Source organism: Pelecanus crispus, chromosome 12 (assembly GCF_030463565.1).
Source record: "Pelecanus crispus isolate bPelCri1 chromosome 12, bPelCri1.pri, whole genome shotgun sequence".
NCBI lineage: Eukaryota > Metazoa > Chordata > Aves > Pelecaniformes > Pelecanidae > Pelecanus > Pelecanus crispus.
Genome location: NC_134654.1, coordinates 20,887,576 through 20,914,625, shown reverse-complemented (window position 1 = coordinate 20,914,625; position 27,050 = coordinate 20,887,576). Strand labels below are relative to the sequence as shown.

Genomic DNA, 27,050 nt, shown 5'->3' with positions numbered 1-27,050 from the left:
CTTTGCAGCCTCAGCCTGCAGAGACAACACAGCCAGAGAGATGCACTTTCTATGTTTATTGCATGCAGAAGAACGACCCAAATGGAAACACTCTGGCTCTCCCCCCTTCCTGGGCATAACCACATTTTACCTACTGCCAGTGGAGTTCTCGCAATCAACCCCCCATTACTGTCACAGCAGCACCCGGGGGACTGCAGGGACCCCTGTGTGTCAGGCCCTCACACGCTCACGATCACGCTTTCTTCCTCGCACAACTAAGCTGCGTTGGGAAGCAGAGATAGCTAAGATAGAAGAGTATGCAGCCCTAAATGCTAGATGCTCCGTTCCTGTGATCGCTGCTGCCTCTGTTGGGAGAAGTGTTTTGAAGGGATGAACTCCTGAAGAAACCAGATCCCGTACATCCCTGGACCCATTCAGTGCCTGAACCGGGAGAGCTTGGGGGAACGGCTTGCCTGGTGGTACCGCTGATACCCCTCAGACGTGGCTGGGAGCAGCAGGAGGCTGCTCAGTGAATCCTTCTGACAGAGAGCCATGGCCTCCTTGTAATTTATCTTCTCTTTAGTGACAGGGTCAATGAGATCTTTTTCATAGTTGGACTCGTCCTGGAGCCTGTTGGCCAGGTCGCCTGTTATCATCCCTGTCTGGGCAGCTTCGAGCACGGGGATGCGACCAGTTTTCTTAGGATCGATAAGCCCTCCAGTTAGATGCTGGACCTCCAGATAGGGGAAAGCGCTGTCCTTGGTAATCCATCCCTTCTGAACTGCTTCTCCCACAGACAGCCTTCGCTTTGTCACCGGGTCCTCAATCCCTGTGAAAGCTTTCTGGGCATTGAGCAGTCTTTGCATGTAGGTCCTGTCAATCAGCCCCCTCTCGATCGCCTTGTGGACTGAGAAACGGTCCCGAGAAATTAGGTCTATGATGCCCCCTGTGGCAGCCTGGGCTTCCAGGAGCTTCTGAGCTGTCATGGGATCAAGCAGCTTCTTCACAACAGCAGTCTTGATGTTGTACTTGGTGTCAGTGGTGGTGTCATACACCCCAGCGATGGGGGATGTGTCATCACAGAAGCCCTTCTGCGAGGCTGGGGGGAAAAAGCTTTGGGTTTGGTGGGTGGTGGGTGATGAAAGTGGGGATTTGGAGATGATGGAGCCAATAGAGAGGGATGGGGGAGGCTTGGATTCCCCAGCCACCAGCAAGGCGAATTCAGAGATGGGAATCTTGCCATCCCGGTACAGCTGGTACTCCTCCTTTGTGATCCTCCTCAGCCTTAGTGCATCATCAATGGAGTACTGCTTCCCACTTTTCTTGTCAAGGAGAACTGAGACTTCCCCGTTTGGGCCCAGGGTGGTGACTTCCTCCCAGTCACACTCTAGCTCTTGCAGCTGGATATACTGGCCTCTGTCTATGATACCTCTCTTATAGGCCTCGTAAGGGGACATATCCTTCCCTGTCTCAGGGTCCAATATAGAGATCTTGGTGGAGAGGTTCGTCTCTCTCATCTGGGTCTCATGACTGATTTCTTCCCGGTTGACCCTTGACTGGAGATCTCGAATGAACCTCTCCTTGTTGTAGATCTGATCCTTCTCCTTAAGGATGTCTGCCTCCAGCAGGGAAAACTCATGTTCCAGCTGCTTCTTCTTCTGCCTGTCATTCTCAGTCCGTTGGTTGAGCAGTTTGGACTCCTCTCGAAGGAAGAGGACTTTCTGCTGCTTCTGCCTCTCCAGCTCCCGCAGTTCAGTCTCCAAGTTGGCTCTCTCCTGGATGGCCAGGTTCCTGGCTTTCTGCAGCTCTGTCTCTTCACGAGCCCATGTCCTCTTCATGCCTTCAGCTCTCTCTATCTTCTCCCTCAGCCGCCTTACCTCCTCTTCTGCCTTTTGCTTGGCCCCTCTCTCCCTGTTCAGCAGCTCCCAGATGCGTGCACGTTCATTCTCCAGTGCTCTGTCCTTTTCCACTCGAATCACCTCCTTGTAGATGGTCTTCTCCTGGGATTTTGTTTTCTGCAGGACATCAACTTGCATCTGCAGGTTCTTGCATTCTCTCTGCAAGTTCAGCACCTCCATCTTCTCACGGTCCAGCTCCAAGCGCAGGTTGCTGGCAGACTGTTCGAGGACTGGATCCTTCTCCAACTTGATCACTTCTTCCATAATGATCTTTTCTTGCACTGGGGATGGGCTCTCCTCCAGCTCCTTTATTCTCAGCGTAGTTTGTCTCATCTCCTTCTCCAGTGCAAGCCTCTTGCTTCGATCCTCCTGAAAGTTGAGCAACTTCTCTTGCTCTTCCACCAGTGCACGAACCTGTTGCACGTCACGTTCCAGACGACGCCTGTTGCTCACCTCCTCATCCAGACTCCGTCTCAGCCTGGTGTGCTCATCTCGGAGCTTTGGATCCTTTTGAGTCAGTATCACCTCTTGGACAACTACCTTTTCCTCTGGCTTTCGCCTCTCCAGTAGCATGTATTTATTCTGCAAGTCATAGATTGCATCCTCTGCAGCTCTCCTCTTTTGAGACATGTTACGCACTTCTTGACGGAGGCGATCAGCTTCTTTTTCCAAGAGTGGATCATTCTCATATCGGATAACTTCCTTGTTGACCAGCTTGGTTTCCACCTTGGATCTCTCCCTCTTCCATTCATCCCTTTCACCCTGCAGCCTAATGAGCTGCTCTTGGGTCCTGCCATTGGTGTTCACTAGTTCATTGAGCTGTTGTTTCAGCCTGTCAATTTCTCTAAGAATCTCTGGACTCTTCTCATGTTTTACCACCTCCTCTATAACCTCCTTAAGCTCCACCACTGGTTTCTGTGACCTGAGGACATTGAGCTCTGCTAATGCCTCTTCCACTTCACTGTCAATCTTTGTCCTTTTCAGAGTAACTTCCTGTAGCTCCCTTTTCAGGTGTGCAATTTGCCGCTCTGTTTCAGGGTCCACCAGGAAAATCTCATTGACCCTCTCTTTAACCTCTATCCTTGGTTTTTGCTTCTCTGCAATACTGTACTGGCTCTGCAGCTCTCCCAGCTCACTTGTAAGCATCAAGTTCTTGCTCCTCTCTTCTTCGATCAGAGTTTTAAGCTTGGAAGACTCTCTCAATAACTCTGGGTCCTGCTCTACCTGCTTCACCTCCTTAACAATAATTTTGGGTTCTGCTGTTTCAATTAGTCTTTCCACCTCCTCAATCTTGTTCTTCACCTTCACTATTGCTTCTTCTGCAGACTTCCTTTTGAAGGATTCCTCATCAATTTGTAGCTGTAGGGTCCTAACAGACTTCAGCATTTCTGGGTTTTTCTCCAGCTTGATCAGTTCCTTCACCACCACTTTCTCCCGGATATTGGGCTGCTTTCGCTCCAGCATGTGCAGCTCTCTCTTACAGTGCTCAAGTTCGGAAGCAGCAGCCAAGCTTTCCTCCTGGAGTCGTTTGATCTCCTGACGAAGACTGGCTGCTTGGCTATCCAGGGTTGGATCTTTCTCAATTTTTGTGATCTCTTTGGTGAGGAGTTGGGCAGGAATGGCCTTCTTCTCACTCTCCATCTGGGCAAGCTTCTGGCTCATCACTTCAATGTCTTCTTGCAGGCTCTTTCTCTTTTTGCCTTCCTCTTCAATCTGCTGTGCCATCTTAGACAGGTTGCTCTCCACCTGTGGGTCTCTGTAATATTCTATCACCTCCTTTTCTTCCACTCTTTCAATGGGCTTCTGAGTCTTCAACATTAGCAGCTTGTTTCTGTGTTCTTCCAGGTCCTCTTCAATTTTGGCCACTTTCCTCCTTTCCTCCTCCAGCTGCGATTTCAACCCATCAGATTCCCTGCTTGTTGTGGCTTTGTTTTCAGATTGCTGAGTTTGCTCATATACAGCTTCAATGTCCTCATGCACTTCCTTCTGCAAGGAAAAAAACAAAAAAGAATTTAAAAAAAAGGCAGGGAAACTGAGTCACTCTTTGAATCTGGCACAGAGGCCTTTTCTGTGTCAAGGCATGGTAGGAGACAGAACTGGTACAGAAACCCCAGAGAGCCTCCAAATAAGGCTGCTTGTAAATGGCGAATAAGGGACACATTCCCACCATCTCAAGCAACTGATGTGATGTGTCTTCCCCTTGTCAGGGACGTGCTGCAGCGGTCCACAAAGGTGCTTTGTGCTGCCTTGTTGTATCTGCAGCTGAGGGAGGGGTAACATGGCCAGTCCCTGCTGTGCAGCTGGTTCATGGTAACATCACAGAGCTCTCCAGCTTAATCTCTTGTCCTTCCTGAGCACACTGAATGAAAGCCATCCAGACTGGAGACCTTTCCTACAGGTGAATCAAGCCCTAGAAAGGCATGGAAGTCATACTGCTTTGAATTGTTTCCAAAAGGTTGTGAGTGCTAAATTCCAACCACATCCACAGACAAATCTAGAATTATCAGTCTGTGGACATTGATTAGATATAGCTGAGAACAGGACTTAAGAGCCCTAATTCAAATCTTTTTTACTAGCATAAACTACAGCTTCAGTAAACAGTTGAGGGCCCACATAGGTGATGAATGTCACAATCCAAGATGAGTGTCAATGGAACTGTGGTTACTCGTGGTCTTTTTCTCACAGGGGTTTCCATTCCTGTCCTTCCTCACACCTGGATGTGGAGAGCCGGGGAGGGGTGGGGGGATCCCAGGCTTAATAGATTGCTGACAGCTTTGGAAAGATCATTTCAAACCCCAATCTAGAGTACCCCGATCATGCCATGAGCTGTTAGCTGGTACCTTCTCAACAATCCTCTTGGCAAACTCCAGCCGGCTGAGCTGCTGTTTATTTTCTGCTGCCACCTCCATGTAAAGCTTGGTTACATCATTTTCCTGAAAAAGAAACAGTGGTGAGAGCCTTGTCCCCCTCACCCTGACACAGCTTTATTGGATGGCACACTCTCCCACCCCTCCTTTCACCTGGATGCATTTTGTGTACTGCACTATTCAAGGCATTAGTGTCTTCACATCTGACTTTCTAGAGAAACTGAGACACAGAGTTAAGGATTCATGTAGGAGATCCTGTCCCCTTTACTTGAATGCCTGTTAGATGCCTGCTAGCCTACACAGGGTCCAGACTTCCAAATTCATCTTGGGCCACGCATGGATGGCAGTTGGGAAATAGCCCAATGTGATGCAGGGGAACTGGAGTGTAATTGGGAAAAGCACACAGGAGCTCTGGCTCAGTCCTGTCCCCAGTACCTGCTCACCTATTCTGCCCAGGTAGATGGAAGTCAGTCTTTAATGCACTACTAAAACAGGTCCCCACATTTGGAGAAAATGTGACACAACCAACACCATCCAGCAGTAATACTCAGAAAGGTGGAAAATAACGTGCTCTTTGCCATGCTTCTGCAGGGCTGAGACAAAGGTTTGAAGGCCTCCTCTAAACCCACTTCTAGAAAAAGAATTGGATTCTTCTGGAAATAGAGCTGTTTCTACACAGAGACCTGTTTTATATTTAAATAGCAAGTCATACTCAAATCTCAAGGAGATCTGGCAAAACAGTAACAATCTACATTATTCTTGTTGATCCCAAATGCAGAAAATGTTTAAATAAAAGGGTTTGGAGGAGAACATCAAATTCATCTGCATCAAGGGATGCCTGTGCAAGCCCACACACAATATGGCAAGGAGGCATCATCAGCACTCTCAACGAAAGGTACCAGACACAGCCCTAATTCTGGATCTCACGTGCTGCTTTGCACCATAGACAAAGAGATCCCTGATGACATTTGTCCTTGGGATTAGGACCATGATTAGCTGTGGCTGGAAGAATGGATTAAGGCCTTGCAGAGCACATGTGGCTTGGGTAAGGAGCTAGGCAACAGTTTCCATGCCTTCATTTTAACATTTTACCTGGGCCTGGATGCTTTCTTGTAGGGGGGTCACACGCAGCCTCTTTGCAGCGAAGTCGGTCAGGGTAGGGTCCAGAGAAGAGCTGTATTTGCCTGCTTGGAGTTCATAGTCCTGTTAAGAGCAGAAACAGAAGAATCAGTTGGGATCTCTCCAGTGAGACACTAAGGGAGAGCTACATGGGAAAACCCAGCCATACATTGAGGGTGGACTGCACATTCCGGGATAGTCTGACCACTGCGTTCTTCTCGGGTTCCTTGCTTCCAATCTCCTCCACCAGCCTCTGCAGGAGAGACACATGATGTTAAGGACAGATTGAGATACAGCAATCCAGTAATACTCTTGGCAGGTAAGAGAGGTAGCTCAGCCTGGTACCGAAGGCAAGGTGGGAACAGGAGGACATTTAGGAAAGCCTCCTGGGCTTTAGAGGATCTCAGCAGCACTCTCACTGGCTCAGGACCTGCCTCACTGACTTATCACAAGATAAATACCAGCCAACACAGAGACCTTCACATCTCATCATCTGAGCTAGTCATCTTAGGATCTGCTCAAGGAAAGAAAGATGCAGGGCCCAGATGGAACATCTCAGCCCAAGGTGCAATCTTTCAGGATCTCAGTGTGTCCTCTCTGTGGAGAGGATATCAACCTGGGCGTGACTAGCATAGATGAGGACACCAACACTGTAGATGAATGCAGCGGAGCAAGATACATCATCTGTAGGCTGCAATCCGTTGTTTACTTGTTCTAGTTCATTCACTGTGTCGGGTGGAGCACACAACCAGGAGCTGATTGGCACTATTTCACATACCATTCACAAGCAAATTCCCCCATCCCTGTAACGTTACAGGTTATGACCCTTGCCCTGGAACTCACCTTCTGCGCTTGCAGCTTGTAATTGATCTGGCTTGGCCCATCACTGGTCTTCACTTGGTGCTTGGGTAGGTTGTTCATCCAGAACATCAGGTTCTCATTGGAGTTTTGGAACTGCTGGTAGGTGAGGCTGATATTTCTGAGGGTCTTCTCTCTGCACAGCACAAAGGTGAACAGGAACATTAAGGGGAAAGGCAAAGATTCATGTGCAAGTTCCCAAAAAGACACTATGGTGAGAATGTCACAACAAACACCAAGATGACAAAAACAAGATGGTGACAACTGGTCCCTGAGTGGGGAGCACAACTCTGTGCACATCAGGTCTGCTACTGCAGCATGAACACAACTTGGAAGATGAGAGAAGAAAAAAGGCAGGCAGCCAGCAGCAATGCCCGTGAGAACCGTTAAGCACCAGGGTCTCTCTGGGTAGGGTCACTGGGTCAGGCAGAGGCCAGCAGTCAGCTACTTAAGACTGGCTTCGTACGGCTCTCTGGAAGCTCAAAGCCTATGCTGTGCATAGGAAAGTGGCAACTACACAGCAGGACAGACCTGGTCCCCAGTATTACAGCAGAGTGGTCAGGATCAGGGTCCTGCAATGAAGAACATACTCCTGGGACTCTGACTAATGCTGGTCCATGTTGGCTAAGAGGAGAAGAGATGATGCCATAGTTCCTCACCGCTGATCCAGCTGGTCTGCAACAGCATGGTAGCGATCGTTGAGGAGCTGCACCTCCCGCTTCTGCCGGGGCAGGTCAGGGCAGTACTCCTGGAAGTTGTTCTGCACAGCACCGCAGCTGTGCTCAGCATCCTTGAGCCCCCGGTTCAGCTTCAGCACACAGTCCTCTTGGGCCACCAGGTCCCGCTTCATTTTCTGCGGGCAAAAAAGACACCTCCAGGTACGCACCAGTTGAGGCACCAACCAGAAATACCCTCCTTAACACTGTTACTAACTGTGCAGCACCTGGGGACTAGTCAAGCTCTCCAAAATAGACATGCATTATTGAAGAGTTGTAGCAGTGAGCCTTGTTCAGTAAAGAAGGTGGGAAGCAGGGTGAGTTAGATGATGCATGGAGCAGAAGGGAGAAGTTTTGGGGATGGCAAAAAAGGGTCACTGTGAGTCAAGGGTGAGAGCTAACGATAGGGCAGGGAGAACGGGAGCAGGAAAGAATAGGGATGGGTGTGTGGCAGAGCAACAGAGGTTATATGCTAAGAGGTTCATCGTATATTTTAGGCACCCCAAAGGTAGCCTGGGAGGGACAGAGCTTTTTGCTAGGTAGTGAGTGGAAGTCAGCCTGCAAGACCAATGTAAAGTCTTCAAGGAACAAATCCCTAGAAAGGTTTCACTGCTGGTGCGTCAGAGTGCTCAAATAATCAAAGTCCAGCTCTCCCCACCATTGCTACCTGACCTCAGAGATCTCCCTTCCCTAACAAAGAGCCTGATGTTCTCCTACCTGCAGATCATTGGCCCGATCCTGCAGGGCATTGGGGGATGCAGGAATGATGCTATCCTGGGCCAGCTTGGCCTCAAACGTGCTCACGATCTTGTCTGTGTTCTCAATCTGAGTCTCCAGGTTCAGGGCAGCCTTAGCCCTGGGGAAAAGAAAAATGACAGGACAAGGTTAGCTACAGAAGACCCCATTCTTCTCCTTTTCTCTGTCTGATTTTACATGTCTAAGCTTATTTAACATCAGAGCTTCTACGGCATGGCAGGGAACAAGCAATATGTGCTCACAACCCTGTCATGCTGCCCAGAAGTCAGATGTATTGCATTTCACCGCACACAGCATAGCTGGGACACACACCTATTGTGGTGGACTTTCCACAGTGGAGGGATCTGACCACAGATTACATACAGAAACTCCTTCAGAGATGCCTTGGATGACGGATGGGAGGTTTCCAACCTGTACTAGGCTGGATGGACCTCAACCAACGCCCATATAGACCAAAAGCATTTTCTCTCAAGCTTTTGTGTTGACACCTCTGTGCAAGGACTTCCTTCCCTCATCCCCATCAGGCCTTCCCCGTCACTCACTTCTCATTGTACAGGCTGGAGAGCATACTGACATCATTGTATTTGTTCCTGAGGGCATTCAATGTGACAGGAAGCTGGGAAGCTGAGGTGCTGGTGGGTTTCTTGGAAAGGTAGGTCTCACACTCCTTCTGCAAGGCATCCTTGGCTGCCCCCAGGTTCTCAAGTTTCTTTGTTGTTTCCTGGCACAGCAGATGGGAGCAGAGTCACCCAATACAGCCATAACAGTGCTGTTGTGAAAAACATGTCTCCCTCAGGGGCGGATTTTGCTGTGGGGCTAAGGGTGCGGTAGCCCTCTCATAAGGTGTTGGCCCTTGGGGCGCAGCCCCATCCAAACTGTGGCTGTCTGGCAATGTCAGGGTGTGGGAAAGAGATCAAACCAGACAAAGATGGAAGAAACCTACCTGCCCAAGTCCATCCTTCTGCCAGGGCCAGATAAAAACCCACAGAAGAAGATGTAACAAGCTGAACTACTACAGACCCAGACCTTATCCCAGAGGAAAGGAGGGGGGCTCCAGGGCACTGCCTCTTTTCCTGTCCCACCCACACCTACCAGTCTGCACTCCCTACCAGGTGAGCCAAAGCTGGTCCTTGGATTAATTCCCTCTATCCCGTTATCTTTTATGCTACAGACTAGAGATTGAAGGGTGACAGCATCCCCACGACAAGGCTGAGGACTCCCCAAGACCAGTGCCTGGTCCACAGCTCTGAAATGAATGGACCATCTTGCTACAGAGGTGAGCCAAGGGAAGAACCTGCGCTTCTTTAGGGTTTGGCTTAACCTGTCCCATTTCAAAGGCTCAAGCCAGCCTGAAACCCTTGCAACTGCAGCTCCTTTGAAGCACTGGCTGTCATCTCCTGTGTAATTCCTATGTCAGTTCTGTTTTGGGCCAAGGACACAGCACTACTGAACTCATTCTGCTCCAACCTGCCCGCAGCAGCACCCACCTGCTGGTGTTTGATCCTCCTGGCAAGGTCATCTGTGGGGTCACTGTAGTTCACTGGAGACCTCACTCGGTTCAAGACCTCTTTCTCTACCTGGACCAGGTCCTTGCCAACACGATCCAGGCTACCAAGAAGCTGGTCAGCTTGGGGATCATCCTGGACTACAGGGGGGCTCCTGGACAGAGCTGCAGTGAGACACAACTTAGGTTAAGCCCCATTTCTCATCTGCCAAACCAGTCTTGGTGCACAGCCCTTTCCCCGAGCTCTCCCACACATGGTCCCTAAAGCTCCAACTCCCTCTCATGACAACCCTGCTGCAAAGCTCTGCCCTTTATGTTCTGCAGCTCTGAAGCACACAGGCTTCTCCTGAGCATGGGGTTTTGATGCAACCATAAACAATTCCATTAATGTTTCTAATCTGCAGAGCATCATGTGCATGTGTGTGCCTACCCATGGCAAAGGCTTAGAAAAATGGTTTTAGCTCTGCCCTGGCCAGCCAGAGCTCAAGTCCAAAGGAGGGACAGAAGACAGCCTTGTGCTGCCACACAGACACATCCCGGCTCAGCTTCGCTGGGAGCTTTTTGAACTACAGCACTGGGAGTGACACAGCTAGCCAGGGGTCAGGATTTAGCCATGGCTGCCTGCTTTTTCCACCACCCCCAGCTAGGGAAGCTAACTGCAAGGAACTCAGATCCCAAACAAGGTTTAATTAAGGCTTCTAGATAGGCATATCCCCCTGTAACCCTAAATACTCTGCAGCTGTTGATGGAGATGGATCTCAGAGGTTTGAGAAGGGCAACAGAGTTTAAGTGAATTGCCCAATATCACACAGTGAGTCCTTGGCAGCACCAGGAGTCAGGTTTTCCCATTGGCTGCTCTTTTCCATCGAGCAGAAGGCATCCTCACGCCCACCTCTGCCTGCCCGGGTGGGTGCTCTGCTTCCAACCAGGTCTGGGAGCTCTGCAAGGGAGGTGCATGGGCTTGCTTTGGAGTGGGCTTGACTAACCAGCTGACATACCCTGCTGGCTGGGTTGAACCTGCTCCTTCTGGCTGCGTCTCAGGGTGCTCTGAACCGCTGCTCGCTTCTGCTTCACGGTGTTCAGTTCCCCTTCCAGCCTGTGAGCAGAGAGGAGCAGCATCAGCCAGCAGGATGAGAAACTGCTGTGCTGAGCAAGCCTCGACAGAGCCCAGCCCAGGAGCAGTTCCATGCCTCTGCCAGGGAAGGTGTTCCCCAAGGCAGGGGCAGGCTGGGAGCCTGCAGCCTGTTGTAACTCAGAGATGTCCCTTAGGAAAGGGGACAGCAGCAAGAGCAGCCGGTTGGTTCAAGCAGCTGGTTTCTCCCCATGGAGCCAGTGTTTCCCAATTCTTGCCAGATGCTAACAAAGCTGAAAATTTCTTTCATATCACTGCAGCGCTTCATGGGAAGCGAGTACATGTAGCAGCTTCTGTGGCTGCAGCCCTGGAAACACCAACTCTCATTTGTAAGGATGGTTCCCTTCTAATGAAACTAGAGCTGGGATGAGCAGGAGCTGGAAGGACCAAAAAAAAAAATCTCTGGGTGGGAGAAGACTGATGAAACCAGGAGGACGGGCCTGTGAAGGCCCAGGCTAGTTCATGTCCCTGCTATGGACTGCTCCAGCTAAACGTTGTGCTCTAAAACCAGCAAGTCCCAGCTTGCCTGGCTGTTGTCAGACGAGGACTGTCCCTCTGCAGGGCCAGGACATAGCTCCATGCAGAGGGACTGAACGGTGGAACAGGCTGGGAAATAAAACAGAGAGACAAATATTTTGCATGTAGAAAGGGAAGCAAACACTGGGAAATGAAACTGGCTGCCAGATGTGACCTGAAAAGGGGAAGTTTTCCAGGCAACACCTGCAGAGCTGTTATCCAGGAGGATGTTGCAAACTTTTTCTTCTCTGTTTTAAAATACACATGAAACCCATAAATCCAAAGGATTCAGTAATGTGGGACATGTGAAGAGAGGTATGCACTCAGAAAGAGCAACACAATTAAGTAATCCCATCTGCGTGACTGGGGCTCCTGTCACAGACATGCCCAAGTAAGTCTAAATCTGGGCTGTGGGCCTTTCCACAGCACTTGAGCAGCAGTGGAGCAGCACTGATTTATCCAAGCACCCGGGGACATGATTAAAAAGGTAATGCCAAAGCTTCCTGCACCACCACCCCATCCTGTGGGAACCACAGAAGCTGGCTGAGCAAACAGCAGTAAACTACGTGGTGGTTCAAGGAACATTTCTCAGTCTCCAGCTGGGGCTGGCTGAGAGGAGATACCACAGATAACTCTGTCCTGTTTGGCAAGTCCCAAGCTCTAGACTGATTCTGCAATGAATTTAGTCAAACCTATGCAAGTCACATGTTTGGGTGAAGAAATCAAGCCTGACTGCCAGAAAACTCTTTCACAGCAAGGTCTGTGCAGCATGCAGTGCTGTCGAGGAATGGCAGGAACCTGGATGAGATACTTGGGTGCAGGGAACAATTCCTCTCCAGGAGGGATTTCATACTAGACAGTCAAGCGGTCTGTTCCCAGATGCTATTTCTCTGCAGTTGAGGCAGTCATGCTTGCTATGACCTAAGAGCAAGTCTGAACATCTCTCTGGGTCAAGCTCTCCACTGCAGACTCACCTATTGACCTTGTCTATGGACTCGGGGTCTGGTGGAGGGATGAAGAAGCAAGCAGAGGGTGCCTCCTGAACCACACCGGTGCTGCTCTGCACCACCCACATCTCTGGGTTGCTGTTGTCCTTCAGAGCATACGTGTCACCTCTTGTCAGCTGCACCTGGGACAAAGACACAAAATACAATGAAAGGCTTGGCTTTCCAGCACTAGGCCAGTTCCTTCCACCACAGGGCAACCAAAGAAGAATCCAGTTGCCTGCTTCTTCTGAGGGTACCGCTAGTCAAGCCCTCACCTCCCCAGCATCCCAGTCACAGAGGGTGTCCAAGGTGAGGGGCTGGGAGGGACGCATCCTGCGCAGTTTCAGTGGGCTGATCTCTTTGCTCCTTCTCTTCAGGTCAGCGATGCTCTTCTCTGCCTGCTTCACTGCCTTCTCCTCATTCTAGACAAAACAGGGAAGACAGTAGTTGTGACCAGGCTTGGATGAGAAGGAAGGGGCAGGGACACACTACAGTGGGTATACTGGGGCCAGTTGTCCATCCTTGTGTGGTAACTGCTGGGGTAGAGTCAGAAGTGTCTCCTTTCTTGACCCCTTCCATGTCCCTTCTTCCCCTTTTCATGATCAATGCTCTCCTCTGTTTCCTTCGCTGACAGCAGATCTGCCCCTGGAGGCACAGCCTGAGTTAACCTTAGGTGATCCCACACTGTCATATTAAATCTCCTGGAGAAGTTTTTCTTCTCAGAAATGGAACAGAGACCTGCAAAGAGGTGGCCACATTCCAGTGGCAGAAGGTACCAAGATCCCAGCACCTCATGGGAGTGAAATGTGTTGCATGCATGGGAAGATACCATGTTGAACGTGTCCCCTCCCTCTCTCCCGGGCAAATGTTCCTTTCCTATCTGCATCTCGCCCCTGAGGTCAGATTTCTTTATTCCCTCCCTTACTCTTGGCTCATGAGGGTGCTGAGGAGATGGGACGACCTTTCCCTGCTGCTTGGATGCCAGCAGCTCACACTCTCTGCAGGCCCTCTAAATCCACGTCTTATGTTTAGGACAACGCGCAGCTCCTTTCTGCACTACTCCTTTACTCTGATGGTGACCTGGGGCCTGACTGTGTACCACTGATGGGGACCAGTGCCTTCCCAGGGGTTACAGCATGAGCAGTGTGGACCTTCTGAGGCTACAGGGACTCAGCATCCAGAGTATAGTTATCACCATGGGCTTCCCCCTCCCTAGAACAGAGCTCAGCTGAGCTGTCCTGCTAGGATTATTTACCCACCTCTTCCCCTTCCCCACTGTTATGTATTGGGGAGGTTGTAACGTTTGGTTTGCCCCTTCGGTCTGGTTAGTGCCACCAGCACTGAAGACCTCACCTCCAGCTGAAGCAGCAGGTCTGACACCACCCCAGGGCTGTCTTTGTTGAACTTGCTGTATTTGGTGTCCAGGTCAGAGTTCATCTTCTTCAGGGAGCTGCTCACAGCCTCAGCATCATCCTGGAACTGGAGGTGTGGGTAGGAAAACAGTCAGGGATGGGAGGACATTACTATCCCCAAGTCCAGTGGGGTGTCTCAGTTCCCAGTGTCTCTCCCACAACCTGTCTGGGGCTCGCAAGACCCTACAGACCACCCTCAGAGCATGTACTTGGACAAGGACCCTCTATCACCTGAGCCACAGGCAAATAATCCCAATCAACAGACGAGTCACAAGTAATGACAGTGAGCCCCTGCCCCTCTTCTCCAAGCCAGGGAGATGAGACAAGAGATGAGAGGAAATAAGACTAGCACAACAGGGCTGATGAGATGAGCTGGGAGCCAGTCCTTCACTGCAGCACTAAAGGGCTGTGTTTTGAGGGGTGTTTCCCCAAAATACCCTGACTAGGTGCAAGCAAAGGATCTCCTATCCTCATCCCTTTGCTGTCTCTCTTCCCAGCCTGCCCACTCCAGCATGACCCTGCGGCCCCATGGCCTGTGCTCTGCTCATTGCTTTTTACCTTCTTATAGCTCTCCACACTTTTCAGATGACTTTCCTGGCAAATGCAGAGATTCAGGAAATTCTGCCACTCATTCTTCAAGGCTTCCTGGTGAGCCTGTGGTGCGACAGAGCACAACTCAGTGGGCTCCAGCTAGTCCTACCTCCCCCACCAGCGGTCTCCTTTCCCCAGAAGTCCCAGAGATCAGAGGAAGAGTAAACACTGCTGTTGAGTGGAGGCAAAGCTCTGTCCAGGCATTGCCTGATGCTGAGCCTGAGCAAGCATACTGCTTCACAAGGACCTCGCTCATACAGAGCAGCCATCATTTCTCACTGGGTCTCAGCTCCAGTGGTGTGGGTGGCTGTGAGCCCACCTTGGCTTGCCGCTGCATCTGCAGGCTTGGAAATACAACCTTGAAAGCTGGGAGCTGGTTTCACCTGGGAGAGGTCATGCTGTGTCATAGCTGGAGTTTCACAGAAGCATGAACATGGCCACATTGACCACACGTCTGAACACCAGGCCAGGAGCTGTTCCCAGCGCACAGAATTTAGCTACAGTCTCCCGGAGATTTCTGAAAGTGTGAAGACCCTGCACTGCCCCCAGCCTCCCCACATGGCTGGAGTGGGCAGAAAGATGCTGCAGTAGAGTAAGTGCAATGTGGGCAGAAAGAGTAACATAGCAGCTCTGCAGAAGAGGTGAAGAGGTCTCTTCCAACCTGTTTCATGGCTCTTGATCCACAAATTATGGAAAGCATTCTCATTCTCTTATAGGGTTTGGGAGGAGACCCCCTTTCCCTACCTGGATAGGCTTGACAGCTGGGTGCTTTAGCTCAATCATCCTATCCCCATCATCCTGAAGATGGTTCACAAACTCCTCCTGGCTGAGTAGCTCATTGGACTTGAAGTCCTAAAGGGGAAGAGAAACTTCATGACAGTAGGAGCATGCATGGAGCACAGAGCAGTCTCCTGGAGCACCAAACCTCACGTAGCAGAGAAAAAGCTCCCAAAGCATAGACATCCTTGTTTGTTTGTTTTTTGTTTGTTTGTTTTTTAAAAAAGAAGGGGCCAGGCAAAGCTAAAACAAATTAGACATGCTTGGGCCTCAGAAAGCATCAGTGCATTCATTCAAAGAGCATTTTCCTAAGCAATTATCTCTCTCTTCTTCCTGGTCCCAGCATATAGCAGTCACTGGGTGTTGTACTTTGGACGTTGAGGCTGACATGACGCTGAGCCCTTCCCTCCCCTCTGACCACTGAGCCTCACCAACAGCTCTGTAATGTATGATCCCACGTGCCAGCTCAGGGGACAGGAGGGGACACACAGAGTGGCTCATCCTTAACTCCAACATGGACAGAGTGGCTCATCCAGCATGGACCCAGAGCGTCTCTTCCACCTCCATTTCTGTGGCCAGCGCTATCGGGCTGCCCTGGGAAAGCACCAGGCTCAGGGCTGGTGGTAGATGTCCAGGAGGCTGGAATCCACCCTGCAAATCTTCTGCCCCAATGGCAGGACAAGCTACCATCCCCAAGAGCTCACCTCATACTCCCGACGCACGCTTTGGATGTCCATCATTTGGTCACTCCAGTCCTGCTTCAGGATCCTGGTCTGCTGGTCTGTCAGGTAGCCCAGCTCCTTGGTGCAGCCCTGGAGGTGGTGGTACAGGCTGCCCAGGTTCTGCCCTCGCCAGATGGAGGCTTTCTGCCCATGCACACAGGAGAGAGACAGCGTTGGTACTCAAGCTGAGGAGCCCCTTTTCTCTCCTCCTCCCCAGGACCCGGCTCACATTGCACATCCAGCAGGAGATTCCCAGAGACCTTGGTGAGACATCTGCTGCTGTTTGCTCTTATCTGATGGGGCTGCTGTTCCCTTTCCTTCCTTCACAGACAGGATATGTTTGTCTAACCAGAATCTCAGGTGTGGGCTGGTGCCTTGGGCAGTCTGAGAGCTGGCCCAGCTCTGCTACTTTTCTCACAAATGCCATTCTTCAGCATTAGCCTTTATGGGCCCAGCTGGCTAAACCCAGGACCTTCTTCCTGGCCACTTCCTTTGCTCCAACTGCTCGTTTCCTCTCTGGAGCCCTTGTTAGGGATCAGTGCAAGCCTCAACCTTTGCAATCCTGATTTGGAACAGCCTGTAGGCTGGGACGGGGTTTCCTGCTGCAGCATCCATAACCCTGTGCTCATGGATAGATAGGCAACTCCAGATCAATGATCCACGAAGAGCAGAGACACAGGTCTCACCCACAGCATTCCCCTGAGGATAGCGAGTGTGGTCTCAATTTACACCCATTCCAAGGTGGGGAGGAAATGAGGAAAGAAAATGAGGGACATGACTTCACTGTGCAAGACCAGAGGTAGCTCCTGCCCTGAGCTGGGCATTCCCTGTCCATCGGGGAAGGTGTTACTCAGCTGTATGACCCCATCTGTCCAGAAAACCACTGAGAAGCTTACCAGCAAGTCCTTGTACTGGCTCTTTAAATCTCCCACATCCTGCGTTACAACATGGCCAAGAGAAAAAAAAAAAAAAAAAAAAAAGAAAAAAGCCGTTACCAAAACACCATCAGTGGTAGATGCTGATGAACTGATTTATGGAAGATGCTTTAGAAACCATTCAGTGACCACTTCCCTGGTCCCTGCATGGCTTGATGTGTCTGAGCTCAGCTCTCCCCTGTGCAGAACAAGGGGGTATATTCACCGTGAGGAGAAGCAGATGGGACACGCAGCCAGACAGCAAGCAGAGCCCGCGGGGTCCCAAGCAAAGCCAACAGGAACAAGGAGGGGATGGAGTGTGCCTTACCCCACAGCGGAGGTTCTTGATCTGGAGGCCATAGGCTTCAATCTCCTTCTGGAAGATGTTGTGTTCAGCTATTTGCTTTTCCAGCTCTGACATGCCGGGGCCATACTGTCCTGCGTTGACTTGTTTCTGTGCAAAAGCAGTTAGGCAGAGACTAAAGCAAAAGACTTTATTTCAGGGAGAAATCCCAGTGAGAGCTGGCAAGGTACGAAAAGATCTGGTATCTGATACCAGTCCAGGAGGAAAGGAAGGGACCTCATTGTTGTTTACTGTGATTGCTGTTGGTTGCCATTTCCCCAGCCATACACAGGGCAAAGATAACCAAGCCATATAACTCTGATGTACAAACCTAAGCTGAACCAGCCACCCTTCCCATGATGACATGCATTGGATGCACATAGTAACCATCCAACTCTCAAGGGAATCCAAGTGGACTCCCAACTGGGCACTCCACATACCCAAGACCTTTCAGTGTGAAACTCTAGAATGTAGAGCTGTAAAGTCCTTGAAGACATCACCTTCCCCATCCTTTCATCCCACAGCAGGGCATCTCTACCTGATCCCCCTCTGGTAGCCCTTAATCTGAAGGGGTCAATCAAGAGGGTCCTCCAGAAGGTTTTAAGAGGTGGGAGGAGAGTCCTTCTCCTACTCAGAGTTACTTCTACCACCCCCAATATCCCTGCATGATGCTGAGCACACGATGGCTGGCAGAGCCCTACAGGCAATAGCAGACATTATCTGGCCTTGTAGGAGTTGGGAGATTGGAGATACATCTAAAAACAGCTGCTGTTACCATCTTTTGGTCCAGGATCCTGGCCCAGTCTACCCTGGGCCCCACATCAGGGATGTTCAGTTGTTCATAGAGGGCCCGGTACTCTGCACACAGCTGCATGACACGGTCGTGGAGCTGCTGGATGCTGCCAAGGAGAAAAGGCACATGTGTCTGTGTCAGTTTGGAAGGGGGAGAACCAAGGTGGGGTTTGTGGAGCCCAGGCTCTCACTCATAAGACTCAGGCTACTTTGTTGTCCCTTTGAGACACTGTCCTCCTCCAGCAGTGGAGGCACTTGTCCTGGTGCTCTCCATCTCCAGGGATGTCTTGGGAATTACAACCCAAGAGGAAGCTGCAGGGAGATCAGGACTGTCCCTTTGCAGCTAGGAAACAACTCTTCCCTCCTGATTTCCACCTAGAAGGGCTGGAGAGTGAAGGGCAGCAAAGGCCCAGAGGCCAACTGAAGCCCTTCTCCCATTTGAATACCCACCTCTGACTCTGTGCTTGCCCAAATGAAAGGCATTCATTTTAGGAAAGGCAGAGAAAAAGGGGATTTGGCCTGGGGCCACCCTTTAGCTCCACATGCTTCTGGTACCTTTTACAAGAGTTCCCCAATAAGACTGGGGACTCTTAGGTGATGACTGTAGCAGCCACTGTGTACACCACTACCTTTATATTGGCAGAAGCCTTGATTTTAAGACTAAAGTCTTAAGACGGAAGAAGGATGAAACTCTACCTCTTATGGCAACAACTGGAGCTCAGCCTAGATCCTGGGGGGGTTCCCAATTGCTCGGTGCCCCCATCACACCAGTGTCCCCCTCTGTACTCACTCTTTCTCTATCTCAGTAGCCTGAGGGTGTTTCAGCTGCTTGGCACGGTCCACATCCAGAAAGAGGTCCTTCAGAAGGGTCTCCGCTTCCTTTAGATTCCTGGCATTCTCTGGCTGGAACTCAAAAGCCTTGTTCTTCTGGTGATTGCTGGCATCCTGAAGACAGAGGAAAAAGCCTGGTTGGACCACACAGACCTCACAACATTCTCCTTGGCCAACACAGAGGGCCTGGATGTTCAACACACCGACCACAGAGGAACCCTGGTGCAAGGGTGCAGCTGGGAAGCGTATGCCCGGCCAAACTGCCTGCTTCAGCATCTTTCCTACCCAGGGGGACCAGTGTGGGTCAGGCTGGTTGCCTGTCTCTACGGCTGCTGGGAGGCACAGGGCTGTGCTGCTGTAGGTGAGACAGCCTTGGCTGTGGGAAGCGTGAGGCACTGAGCAGAAAGCACCAAGGGCAGAATTTGCGAGGCCCTGATATGCAGCCCCAGGGGCTGGGAGGCTCTGCGGGGTGCTCTGTTCCTCCCCAGCCTCGAGTCAGCCCCCAAACCTGCACCAGCAAGCTGATGCGCAGAGCAGACACCTGACCTGTTATCCTAGACACTGCATTTCTAGGCAAAGCCTTTCACCTTCCCACCACCCTCTGCCACAACTCACCTGCTTGAGTCTGGACTGTGTCTCCAGGATGTCCTTCTCCACCTGGTCGGCATTTGTCTGCATGCGGGAGATCAGCACAGCCAGCTCATTTGTTGAGGACCTGAGAGAGGGAGCATCAAAGCAGAGGGGTGGGTGAAGGCAATTCTCACAGTCTTCATCACTGCCCAGGACCTGACACAGGCGTGGTTCTTCAGGCCTTTCCCCCATGTCCTCCTGGTATCCAAAGAAAGAATCTAAGCTGTGGCCAAGGGCAAGGATACATACAAGTGGTCAATGCCTGGCTTGTTGCCTTCAGCCAAGTGAAGGCAAGAGATGGTGTGTTCAGAGTGAGCAGGTGGAGGCTTTTTGCACACCACAGCTCACCTGCACAACTCCTTGCTGCAGGATGCTGCAGATGCTCAGAAGGTCATGTGGATTCAAAAAGCAGTGGAGGAAAAAAAAACAAAATCCCTGTAGGGCTCCCAAATGCACTGGCACCATTTCTGGGCTGGGGATACCTGAAGCCACAGACGGCTGGAGGCCGGGAGAGCGCCCTGCGGAGGCAGCACAACATGCTTGCCCTGTTTGGAGGTGCTTCCTTGGGTGTCTGCCCTTGGCTGCTCATAGAGGCAGGCAAGATGGCCTTCAGCCTGACCCAGAACTGCCATCCTGTGGTCTTGTTTCATGCAAAATGCTCTGCAGTTCAGCCCACTGAGATGCTGAAGGGGCCAGTGCCACCCCAGGACTGGCCTACAGTGGACAAGGACCTGCTACGCAGACTACAAGTCCCTCTGGGCACTGTGTGTGCTGTTGCAGCCAGAGCCTGGGGACAAATTTCCCAAGGCCACAGCACAACTACAGCCCTCCTCACCCCAGTGAAAATTCACTGGAGGTCCCCACCAGACCGTTCCCTATTGTCTTGCACCTCGGTGCCATCACATGACCGATGGGTACCATCGCGGCCCTTATTCCATCACTGCTATCGTGAATGAGCGCCCAGAGCCCTGCTGAAACAGCTGGATACAGAGCCCACAGCAAGGCACAGTGTGGTTCCTGCAGCTGCAGCCCCAAAGCTCCCTGTGGACAAGGAAGCACAAGCCTTGATGCCACCTTTGTCCTCACATCCTGTGGCTTCTAATAGCATCTGCCCCTGGGGACGGTGCCGGCCCTACCCTTCAGGCAGGGAGCGTGCAGCGCTGCCAGGATGTGGGCGAGCAGAGGCAGGAAGGTGTGGACCGATAGCATCATCCAGGGACCCAGGCCCTTGGATGACTACTGATGGGACAAAGTTCAGCAGAGGCTCAGCTCAGTTACATGCTGACCCTGGGGTCTGACACCAGAAGGGAAGAGTTTGAGCAGCAGCAATGAGACATTGCATGGGGGTCAGCTGAAGGGGGGACACTTCTTCACCAACCATCCCCGTGCCTTTGGTGGAGGAAGAAGGTAGGAGAAAGGTGCTGTCCTGCAGCAGAGCTACCCACATCTGCCCTCCAGCCTTGTGGTTTCCTTCCTAGCCCCTGAATCCAGCAAAGGACAGGGGGAAGTAGTTCCTTTAATGGCTCTGTCATTGCTCCAGCCCCTCATCATGGCTCCAGCTACTCCATGGTTCATACCAAAGGCTAGAGCAGATGTTGTGATGTTCATTTATTACAGCCCCAAGTGACTGTAAAGTGCCAGTGAGTGTTACAGTCACCCCAAGCCAAGCACTCGGATGCCACAGACAGAGCTCGTGTTTTAAATCAGCTCAGCCCATGCTGACTGCAGCCGAGCTCACATAACTCTGGAGGACGCACAGCCCCAGCACTCCTGCTCACAGCATCCTGCTGTCCCCTTTTTCCGACTCCTCCCATGGTTTTGATTTCCCAAGAAGGTGGTGTGGGCCTGTGACACAGCAGCTCCCAGCTCCCTTGGGAGCTTTGGGTTGGCAGAGTCTCCTGGCCATGCCTCAGCTTCCCTGCCTGTGAAATACATGTCAGCGAAGTAAATGGGGGACTGCTGTGCTCTGGCAGTGCCCTCTTTTACAGTGTGTAATTCCAGGGATCACAGAGCAGGGCATTCATCATCATCATCAAAGCACCACGGTCTGCTACGTGCCTTTTATATCCCATTAAACATCCCTTCTACCCGATCTGTGCCCCATGGACGCCTTTCCTGGGGTAAGCTGCAGTGCCCAGGGAGAGGAATGATGGCCGCAAGTGCCAGCACAACAGGGTGGATGGGAGCAGCACAGAACCATAACTTGGTCCCTGTGAGCCTGAGCGTGCAGCAGGCTGGAAGCTCTGCTGAGGTTACACAATCTCCCACTCATCCCCGACACGCCTGGAATGAGGTGGTGTCCCATGAGCAAATACTTGAGCACCACCCAAATTTCCTGCCCAGGATCTCTGTGCAGGGAGGAGAGAGTGAGTCATGGGCTAGCTGCCATCCCAGGGGATGGACGCCTCTCCCCATGTGCCAGGGGGACTCCGTCCGCCCCAAGAGGTCTAGCTGAATTCAGCTCCCGCCTGGCAAGAGCACGAATGGGGTGCCAGGTGCAGCTCTGAGAGGGGAGACGTGAGAATCCATCCTTCCCAGGGAGGGTAGATCACCAATAAAACCCTGCTTATTCCTGGTGGCATTCCCTTCCTGGCTGAAGGAAACACTGGGACACCCCATCTCTTGGTTCACAAGGCTAGATGCATTAATCAGCTTTGTTTAGGCCAAGCCACAACAAAACTATGGACTGAAAAGGCCTCAACAACCTCCTGGTCACAGGGGCTCAGCCGTGCCCATCCCCAGCCTGCACTGCCTTTGCGCTGCACAGGGCACCTGAGATTGGAAATGAGGATGTTGTTGCAAACAACCTGATCTTCAGGGAAGAAGTGATGCTTCCTGGAGAGAATTGTCTCAGGAGCAGGGGGGGTCTCCCCTGTGTGTCCTGGAGCGGAGAGCCAGGAGGTCTCTGTGCCGGCCAAAGGAGGAAGCCTGGCAGAGGAGGAGACTCAGACCTTGTAGCCAGCAGCCAGGCTGGAAGGGGCTCTCCAGCCCTGCAAGCAGCTGAGCCACTTCAGTCTGCAAAAGAACAGTTTGGATGCTTGAGGAGTACTGAAGCTGGGTAGGGGATGTACTGGGAGGAGAGGGGTGTCTACTTGCTCTCCTGGGAGCCTGAGGAAGGACCAATGCATGGGTGGAGAAGCTGGCTGTCCTCAGCTGAGCCTCCCCCAACTTGCCATTCTCCTTGGTCAAGGTGGGAGCGATACTGAGGAACCTGCTCAGTCCATGAGCTCTTGGAGAAGGGCCCAAACCACCACAGTGCCTCCTATCCCAACCACGGACCATGCTGAAAGGAGCACAAGCTTCTCCTGTCCACGCTGACAGCCGTCCATGCAGCCCACGAGCCATGTCACCATCCTTCCTTGGGGCTGTCCCTCCTGCCCCATCCCTCCTGCCCCCAGGAGAAGCCCTCACTCAGTGAGAGCTGACTACAGCCAGGCTCCATGTTTCAGAGTGAAGATGCTGACACTTGGGCTGCAGAGAGGCAGCCTGGCATCGAGCAGGATACAAGGAGCCATGAGCTCGCCCATGCTCACATTGGGCATCCCTCAGCCTCCTGGGTCTCGGGTCCGACTCCACACATGGTGTGTGCATATAGCCACAGCCCCGGGCTGGCCGAGATGGCTGAGGGCAAGGCTTGGAAGAGCTCCTCCTGCTGCTCCTCCTCAAGAGCCGGGGCAGGCCTCCTCCCTAGGGCTATCTCATGTGTAGAAGAGGCAGAGCACTATTATTATCATTATTAATTGGTTCATTTCTCATACCACTTTCTGCCTCCTAGACAGTCCAACTGCACACAAAGGATGGTGTGCCTTAGCAGGAGCAGGACCATCCCCCACTCCCAGTCACTCCTGCCAGAGCATGTTTGGGCTGGACCACAGCACCCACCCTCTTCAGTCCCCAAATCCCTCCATCCCTTCCTTCCAAAGGACTTTGCTTTATGGCCGCAAGGCAGACCCCAAAGCTGAGTCTGTTCTCCCCGACATGCAGAAGTCCTCACACGCTCTGATCTGCCAGCCCGAGCTGCTCACAGCAGACCACCAACAACACCCCACCAGTGCTGGGTTAGTGCCCTGAGCCTGTGCCTGTCCCCACAGGGACCATGCTGCTCTAGACTGACTGGGGAGAAGCAGAGGGAGGCAGTGGCAGAAGCAGCAATCCCAGGAGACGACTTGCCATCCACCTCCAAAATCACCCACAGCCTTTGTCAAGATCACACCCAGGCAGCCAGTCCAGCCAGATCTGATTCAATTCCACCTTCTCATGAGTTTTCCCTTTCAGCCCCGCAGTCTGCCTCCTCCTAGAGCAGGGCACAGCAAAGATGTCCCTTGGGTCAAACCTGCACTTGCTACTGCCTCCCTGGGATGCATCCACCAAATGGAGACAGCAAAGGGCCCTGGCAAGCCAGGATGCTCAACACCAAGGTCCCAAGGACCAAGACGAGGTACCTCTCTAGTGGTCCATGCCAGCAGTGGCACTTGCTAATCATGAACCCCCAGAGGCAGGGAATCTCAGCTGCTGCTGAGAGCAGCTATGGGCCACCAATATTTTCTTGGGGCCATCTGCAGAGGGTGTGCTAGGAGCTGCTCCTGAGACAACTCATTCACCTTCATTTTCTCAGCTAATATGGGCACTGACCAAGCCCCGGGCCATGACCGAAGAATTAGCCTTTGTCTGATGGTTGGTGCCTCCTAAAACAAGCACAACTAGCTTAGTAATTGCTGTGCTTCTGGCTCCAGCCTCCATCCTGCACAGAGAAGAGGCGTGAGGTCTCACCAGGATGTAACTCCAGTTATCCCAAGAGGCTCACACTGGGGAAGAACCTGGCCCAAACCCTCCTGGGGCACCACAGGGGCTGCAGCGAGCTGTGCCAGGAAGCCTCATGAGAAATCCCCACCCCAGGCTCGGAAGCCAGCTGGGGAGGTGGATAGATTACATTAGCAAGACTAAGAACAGAGGCTGACACAGCTCCGGGGCTTCTGGGGAGGCGTCCCACTGCAGTCAGGCCCCAACAAAGCCCCAAGTCTGTCTTTGTGATCAGTTTGCGAGTGCTCAGCTCCACTGAGGCAGAAGCTTCCTACAGCGGGGCAGGGGGCCAGCTCCTAACATCTGCATGGGGAAGCCTCAGTCTTTGTGGGACTCCTCTTCTCCCCAGGTCCCACTGCACTGCCCACCAGCACCGGGCCACCACCCTCCTCAGTGGCTGTTTGCTAACATTGGGCTTGGCCCCCATAAACGGTGCAGTTGCGTGCCAGCAACATGCTGTGGTCCACCCAGGCATCTGTACACACACCCTCCTGGGCTGCTGCTGTTGGTGGCCCCAAGTTATGGGGCCAGCACCACCTTCTCCCTGCAGGTCCCCTCCTCTTCAAAACAAACGCCTTTGCGATTTCCTCAGCCTCTAATCCTGGCTGGGGGCTGGGATTCCCACAGAATCAGTCCACTAACACTGCAAAATGCAAAATTGCTGAGGGAAGGTGGAAAATAACCCTGATTTAGCAAGTGCAGCTGAAGGGAGGGATGAGCACTCTCTCTGCAGGAGCACCCCCTCCCAGAGAAGCATCCTGATCTCATCACACATCTTGCTCCCAGGAAGCAAGGGAGTCTCTTCAGGGAGAACATGGCTGTTAGATCCTTTTGGTGCTGCCTCAGACAGGCCTAAAAGAGGCAACCTCAGTTGTTTGATCTGCAGAGACCCAGCCTGTCACCAGGATGGATTAGAGCAGTCACCAGCAAACCCACTCCTCGCCCATCTTCACCACCCGAGCAACACCAAACTGAGCATCCTTCTCCAGGGTTCCCAGGGCAGCATTCACACCAACCTCACACAACCAGTGAGTCCAGGGATCTCAAATCCAGGCTGGTATCTGTGTCACCATCAAGCAGATCTTGCTCCACCCAGGCAAAGAGGCTACGTTGACACTCTGTACTCATACCTGCCCAAAAGGGGCTTTGCACCTCCCTGCTCAATTAACACAGCTCTAAGCACATCTTCAGGCACCACACATCCCAGGGGCTGCACACAAACTTCTGGGCTGGAGTGCAAAACCCACCAAAGACAAGGACAACAGCTGGGGCAGCATCTTTTGGCAGCAGCTCCCAGTAAGCCCCAACCTTCTGGCTGCTCCACAAAGAGGGTTGGTTCTTAGGGTGGCTTAGGAGACATCAAGCACTCTTCCCTCATCTCCCCCCAGGGTCCACAGGACAGCTTAGAGTGAGAATAGTTGCACTTACTTGCTAGGCTTGACAGGGGAACTTCTGCTCGGGGAGCCTTTGCCCACCCCCTTGAACATGTTGGCGAGGTCCCAGCTGGTCTCCTGGAGTCTGCAAAGTTATCGTGGGTGCTGGCTCTCTGCTCTGGTCTGTCAGGATGGAATGACAAGACTCAGCAAGGGAAGGTCGGCGGCACGCTAAAGAGCAGTTTCTGGGAGGCTCCTCCCCAAACGCAGGTGTGCAGCAGCAGAGATGGAGGCACATATGAAAAAATTACTCGAAAAACCAGTTTGGGGTGGAAAGAGCAGAGCCCCAGAGGGAGAACGGGAGACTCGCCCTGGCTTGGAGAATGTTTTGGCACACACAGCCGCAACTGTGCAGCAGTTTCCCAGTGGAGGGGCAGAGAGCATGGCCTTTGCAGGGAGGAAAAGTCTGCAAACATGACTTTGAGGGAATGCACTGCAACTACTGGAACACATTTTAGAGCATCTTCTTGCGTTAGCTGTTTAAAATGCTAGAGAGGTAGCAGAAGCCCTACAGACAAAGCAAACTAAGAGTTTTGCAAGGCAGTAGCAGTTTGGGAACCACCAATCCACAGAACATGATGTTATTTTGCAGTTCAGTAAACTTTTGGCCCAGGCTCAGCACAAGGTGGCCCTGGCTTCCAGCAAAACACTGAGGGCTCACGACAGAACGAAGGTCGCCAGCTCCAGCGTGGCATCACAGGAGCCTCAGCCAGCAGGATTCAGGCTCTGGGACAAACTTGTGTACCAAAGCCCCAAAGACCTGGGTCTGAGGCTCTGCCTAGACACCTTGTCTACACAAGACCTTAGAGCAGTCTTTGCCTCTGGGCAGCTCTTTCCCCTGTAGAGCAAAGGACCAGAGTCCCAACTGGTTCCCCATACAGCCCAACAACACCCTGGCATCTCCGTGGCTCCTGGGGATGCCCCATCCAGGCTGTACTACATGGTGGGGCTTCCCAGCCCCACAGCTCTCCTAAACCACAGCAAGAGCTGGCTGTTGCCTACATCCTCTTGGTTTCAGATAAAGCAAAAAGTTTCCCACAAACCAGGAACCCTGTGTTTCAGGTTGATCCAGCATGGATCCCGCAGTGAAAAGGGATCCTTATCCAGTGCAGGACCAGAGAGGTAGGGCAGAGGATGGAGGTGGCAGGGGACAGGAGCGGATGGGAACCGCAGCCCCCTCGTAAGCACCAGCCACCCATGAAGCTGACACAGGTTTGTGTCTGTTCTTCCCCATTTCCTGTAGCCCAAGGACAACGCAGGGCCAGAGGCAAAGGCCTAAGGTCCATCATCACTTCTTGAGTGACCTCTTGGTCCTCTTTAAATTGGCACAAACAAATCATGCTTGTCTCGGGAGAGAGGGAAAGACACACATGGGGCAAGGCTCCTTTGCAAGGGGCTTGCTTTCTGCTATGGTTTTGCTCTTCTACAAGCTGCAAAGCCCTACCTTTTCATGGTGGTATCATAGCTTGGGCCC

General features: G+C 52.2%; 1 protein-coding gene across 1 annotated transcript; it reads right to left on the bottom strand.

Moving 5' to 3' along the window:
- Window positions 1-413: 413 nt before the first annotated feature.
- Window positions 414-25,693, bottom strand: EVPL (envoplakin). The gene is made up of 22 exons (XM_075719842.1): window positions 25,572-25,693; window positions 19,329-19,428; window positions 18,673-18,827; window positions 17,866-17,989; window positions 17,076-17,201; window positions 16,730-16,768; window positions 15,816-15,977; window positions 15,079-15,186; window positions 14,302-14,397; window positions 13,685-13,810; window positions 12,607-12,753; window positions 12,320-12,474; window positions 10,696-10,793; window positions 9,681-9,862; window positions 8,736-8,914; window positions 8,155-8,293; window positions 7,381-7,574; window positions 6,707-6,857; window positions 6,033-6,116; window positions 5,837-5,947; window positions 4,718-4,810; window positions 414-3,863 (listed from the first exon to the last, which is right to left on the bottom strand). Exons 1-22 carry the CDS (start codon window positions 25,628-25,630, stop codon window positions 414-416), a joined length of 6,078 nt encoding a protein of 2,025 aa, XP_075575957.1. The 5' UTR covers window positions 25,631-25,693.
- Window positions 25,694-27,050: the final 1,357 nt, after the last annotated feature.

What these genes read in the sequence shown, in the direction of transcription:
- EVPL (XM_075719842.1), bottom strand. Translation starts at nt 25,630, where the DNA reads ATGTTCAAGGGGGTGGGCAAAGGCTCCCCGAGCAGAAGTTCCCCTGTC. An exon ending in ACAAGCTGCAAGCGCAGAAG is followed by an intron (nt 6,117 to 6,706) that starts GTGAGTTCCAGG and finishes TCTCTCCTGCAG; the next exon opens with AGGCTGGTGGAGGAGATTGG. An exon ending in CCAAGAGGATTGTTGAGAAG is followed by an intron (nt 3,864 to 4,717) that starts GTACCAGCTAAC and finishes TTTTCCTTGCAG; the next exon opens with AAGGAAGTGCATGAGGACAT.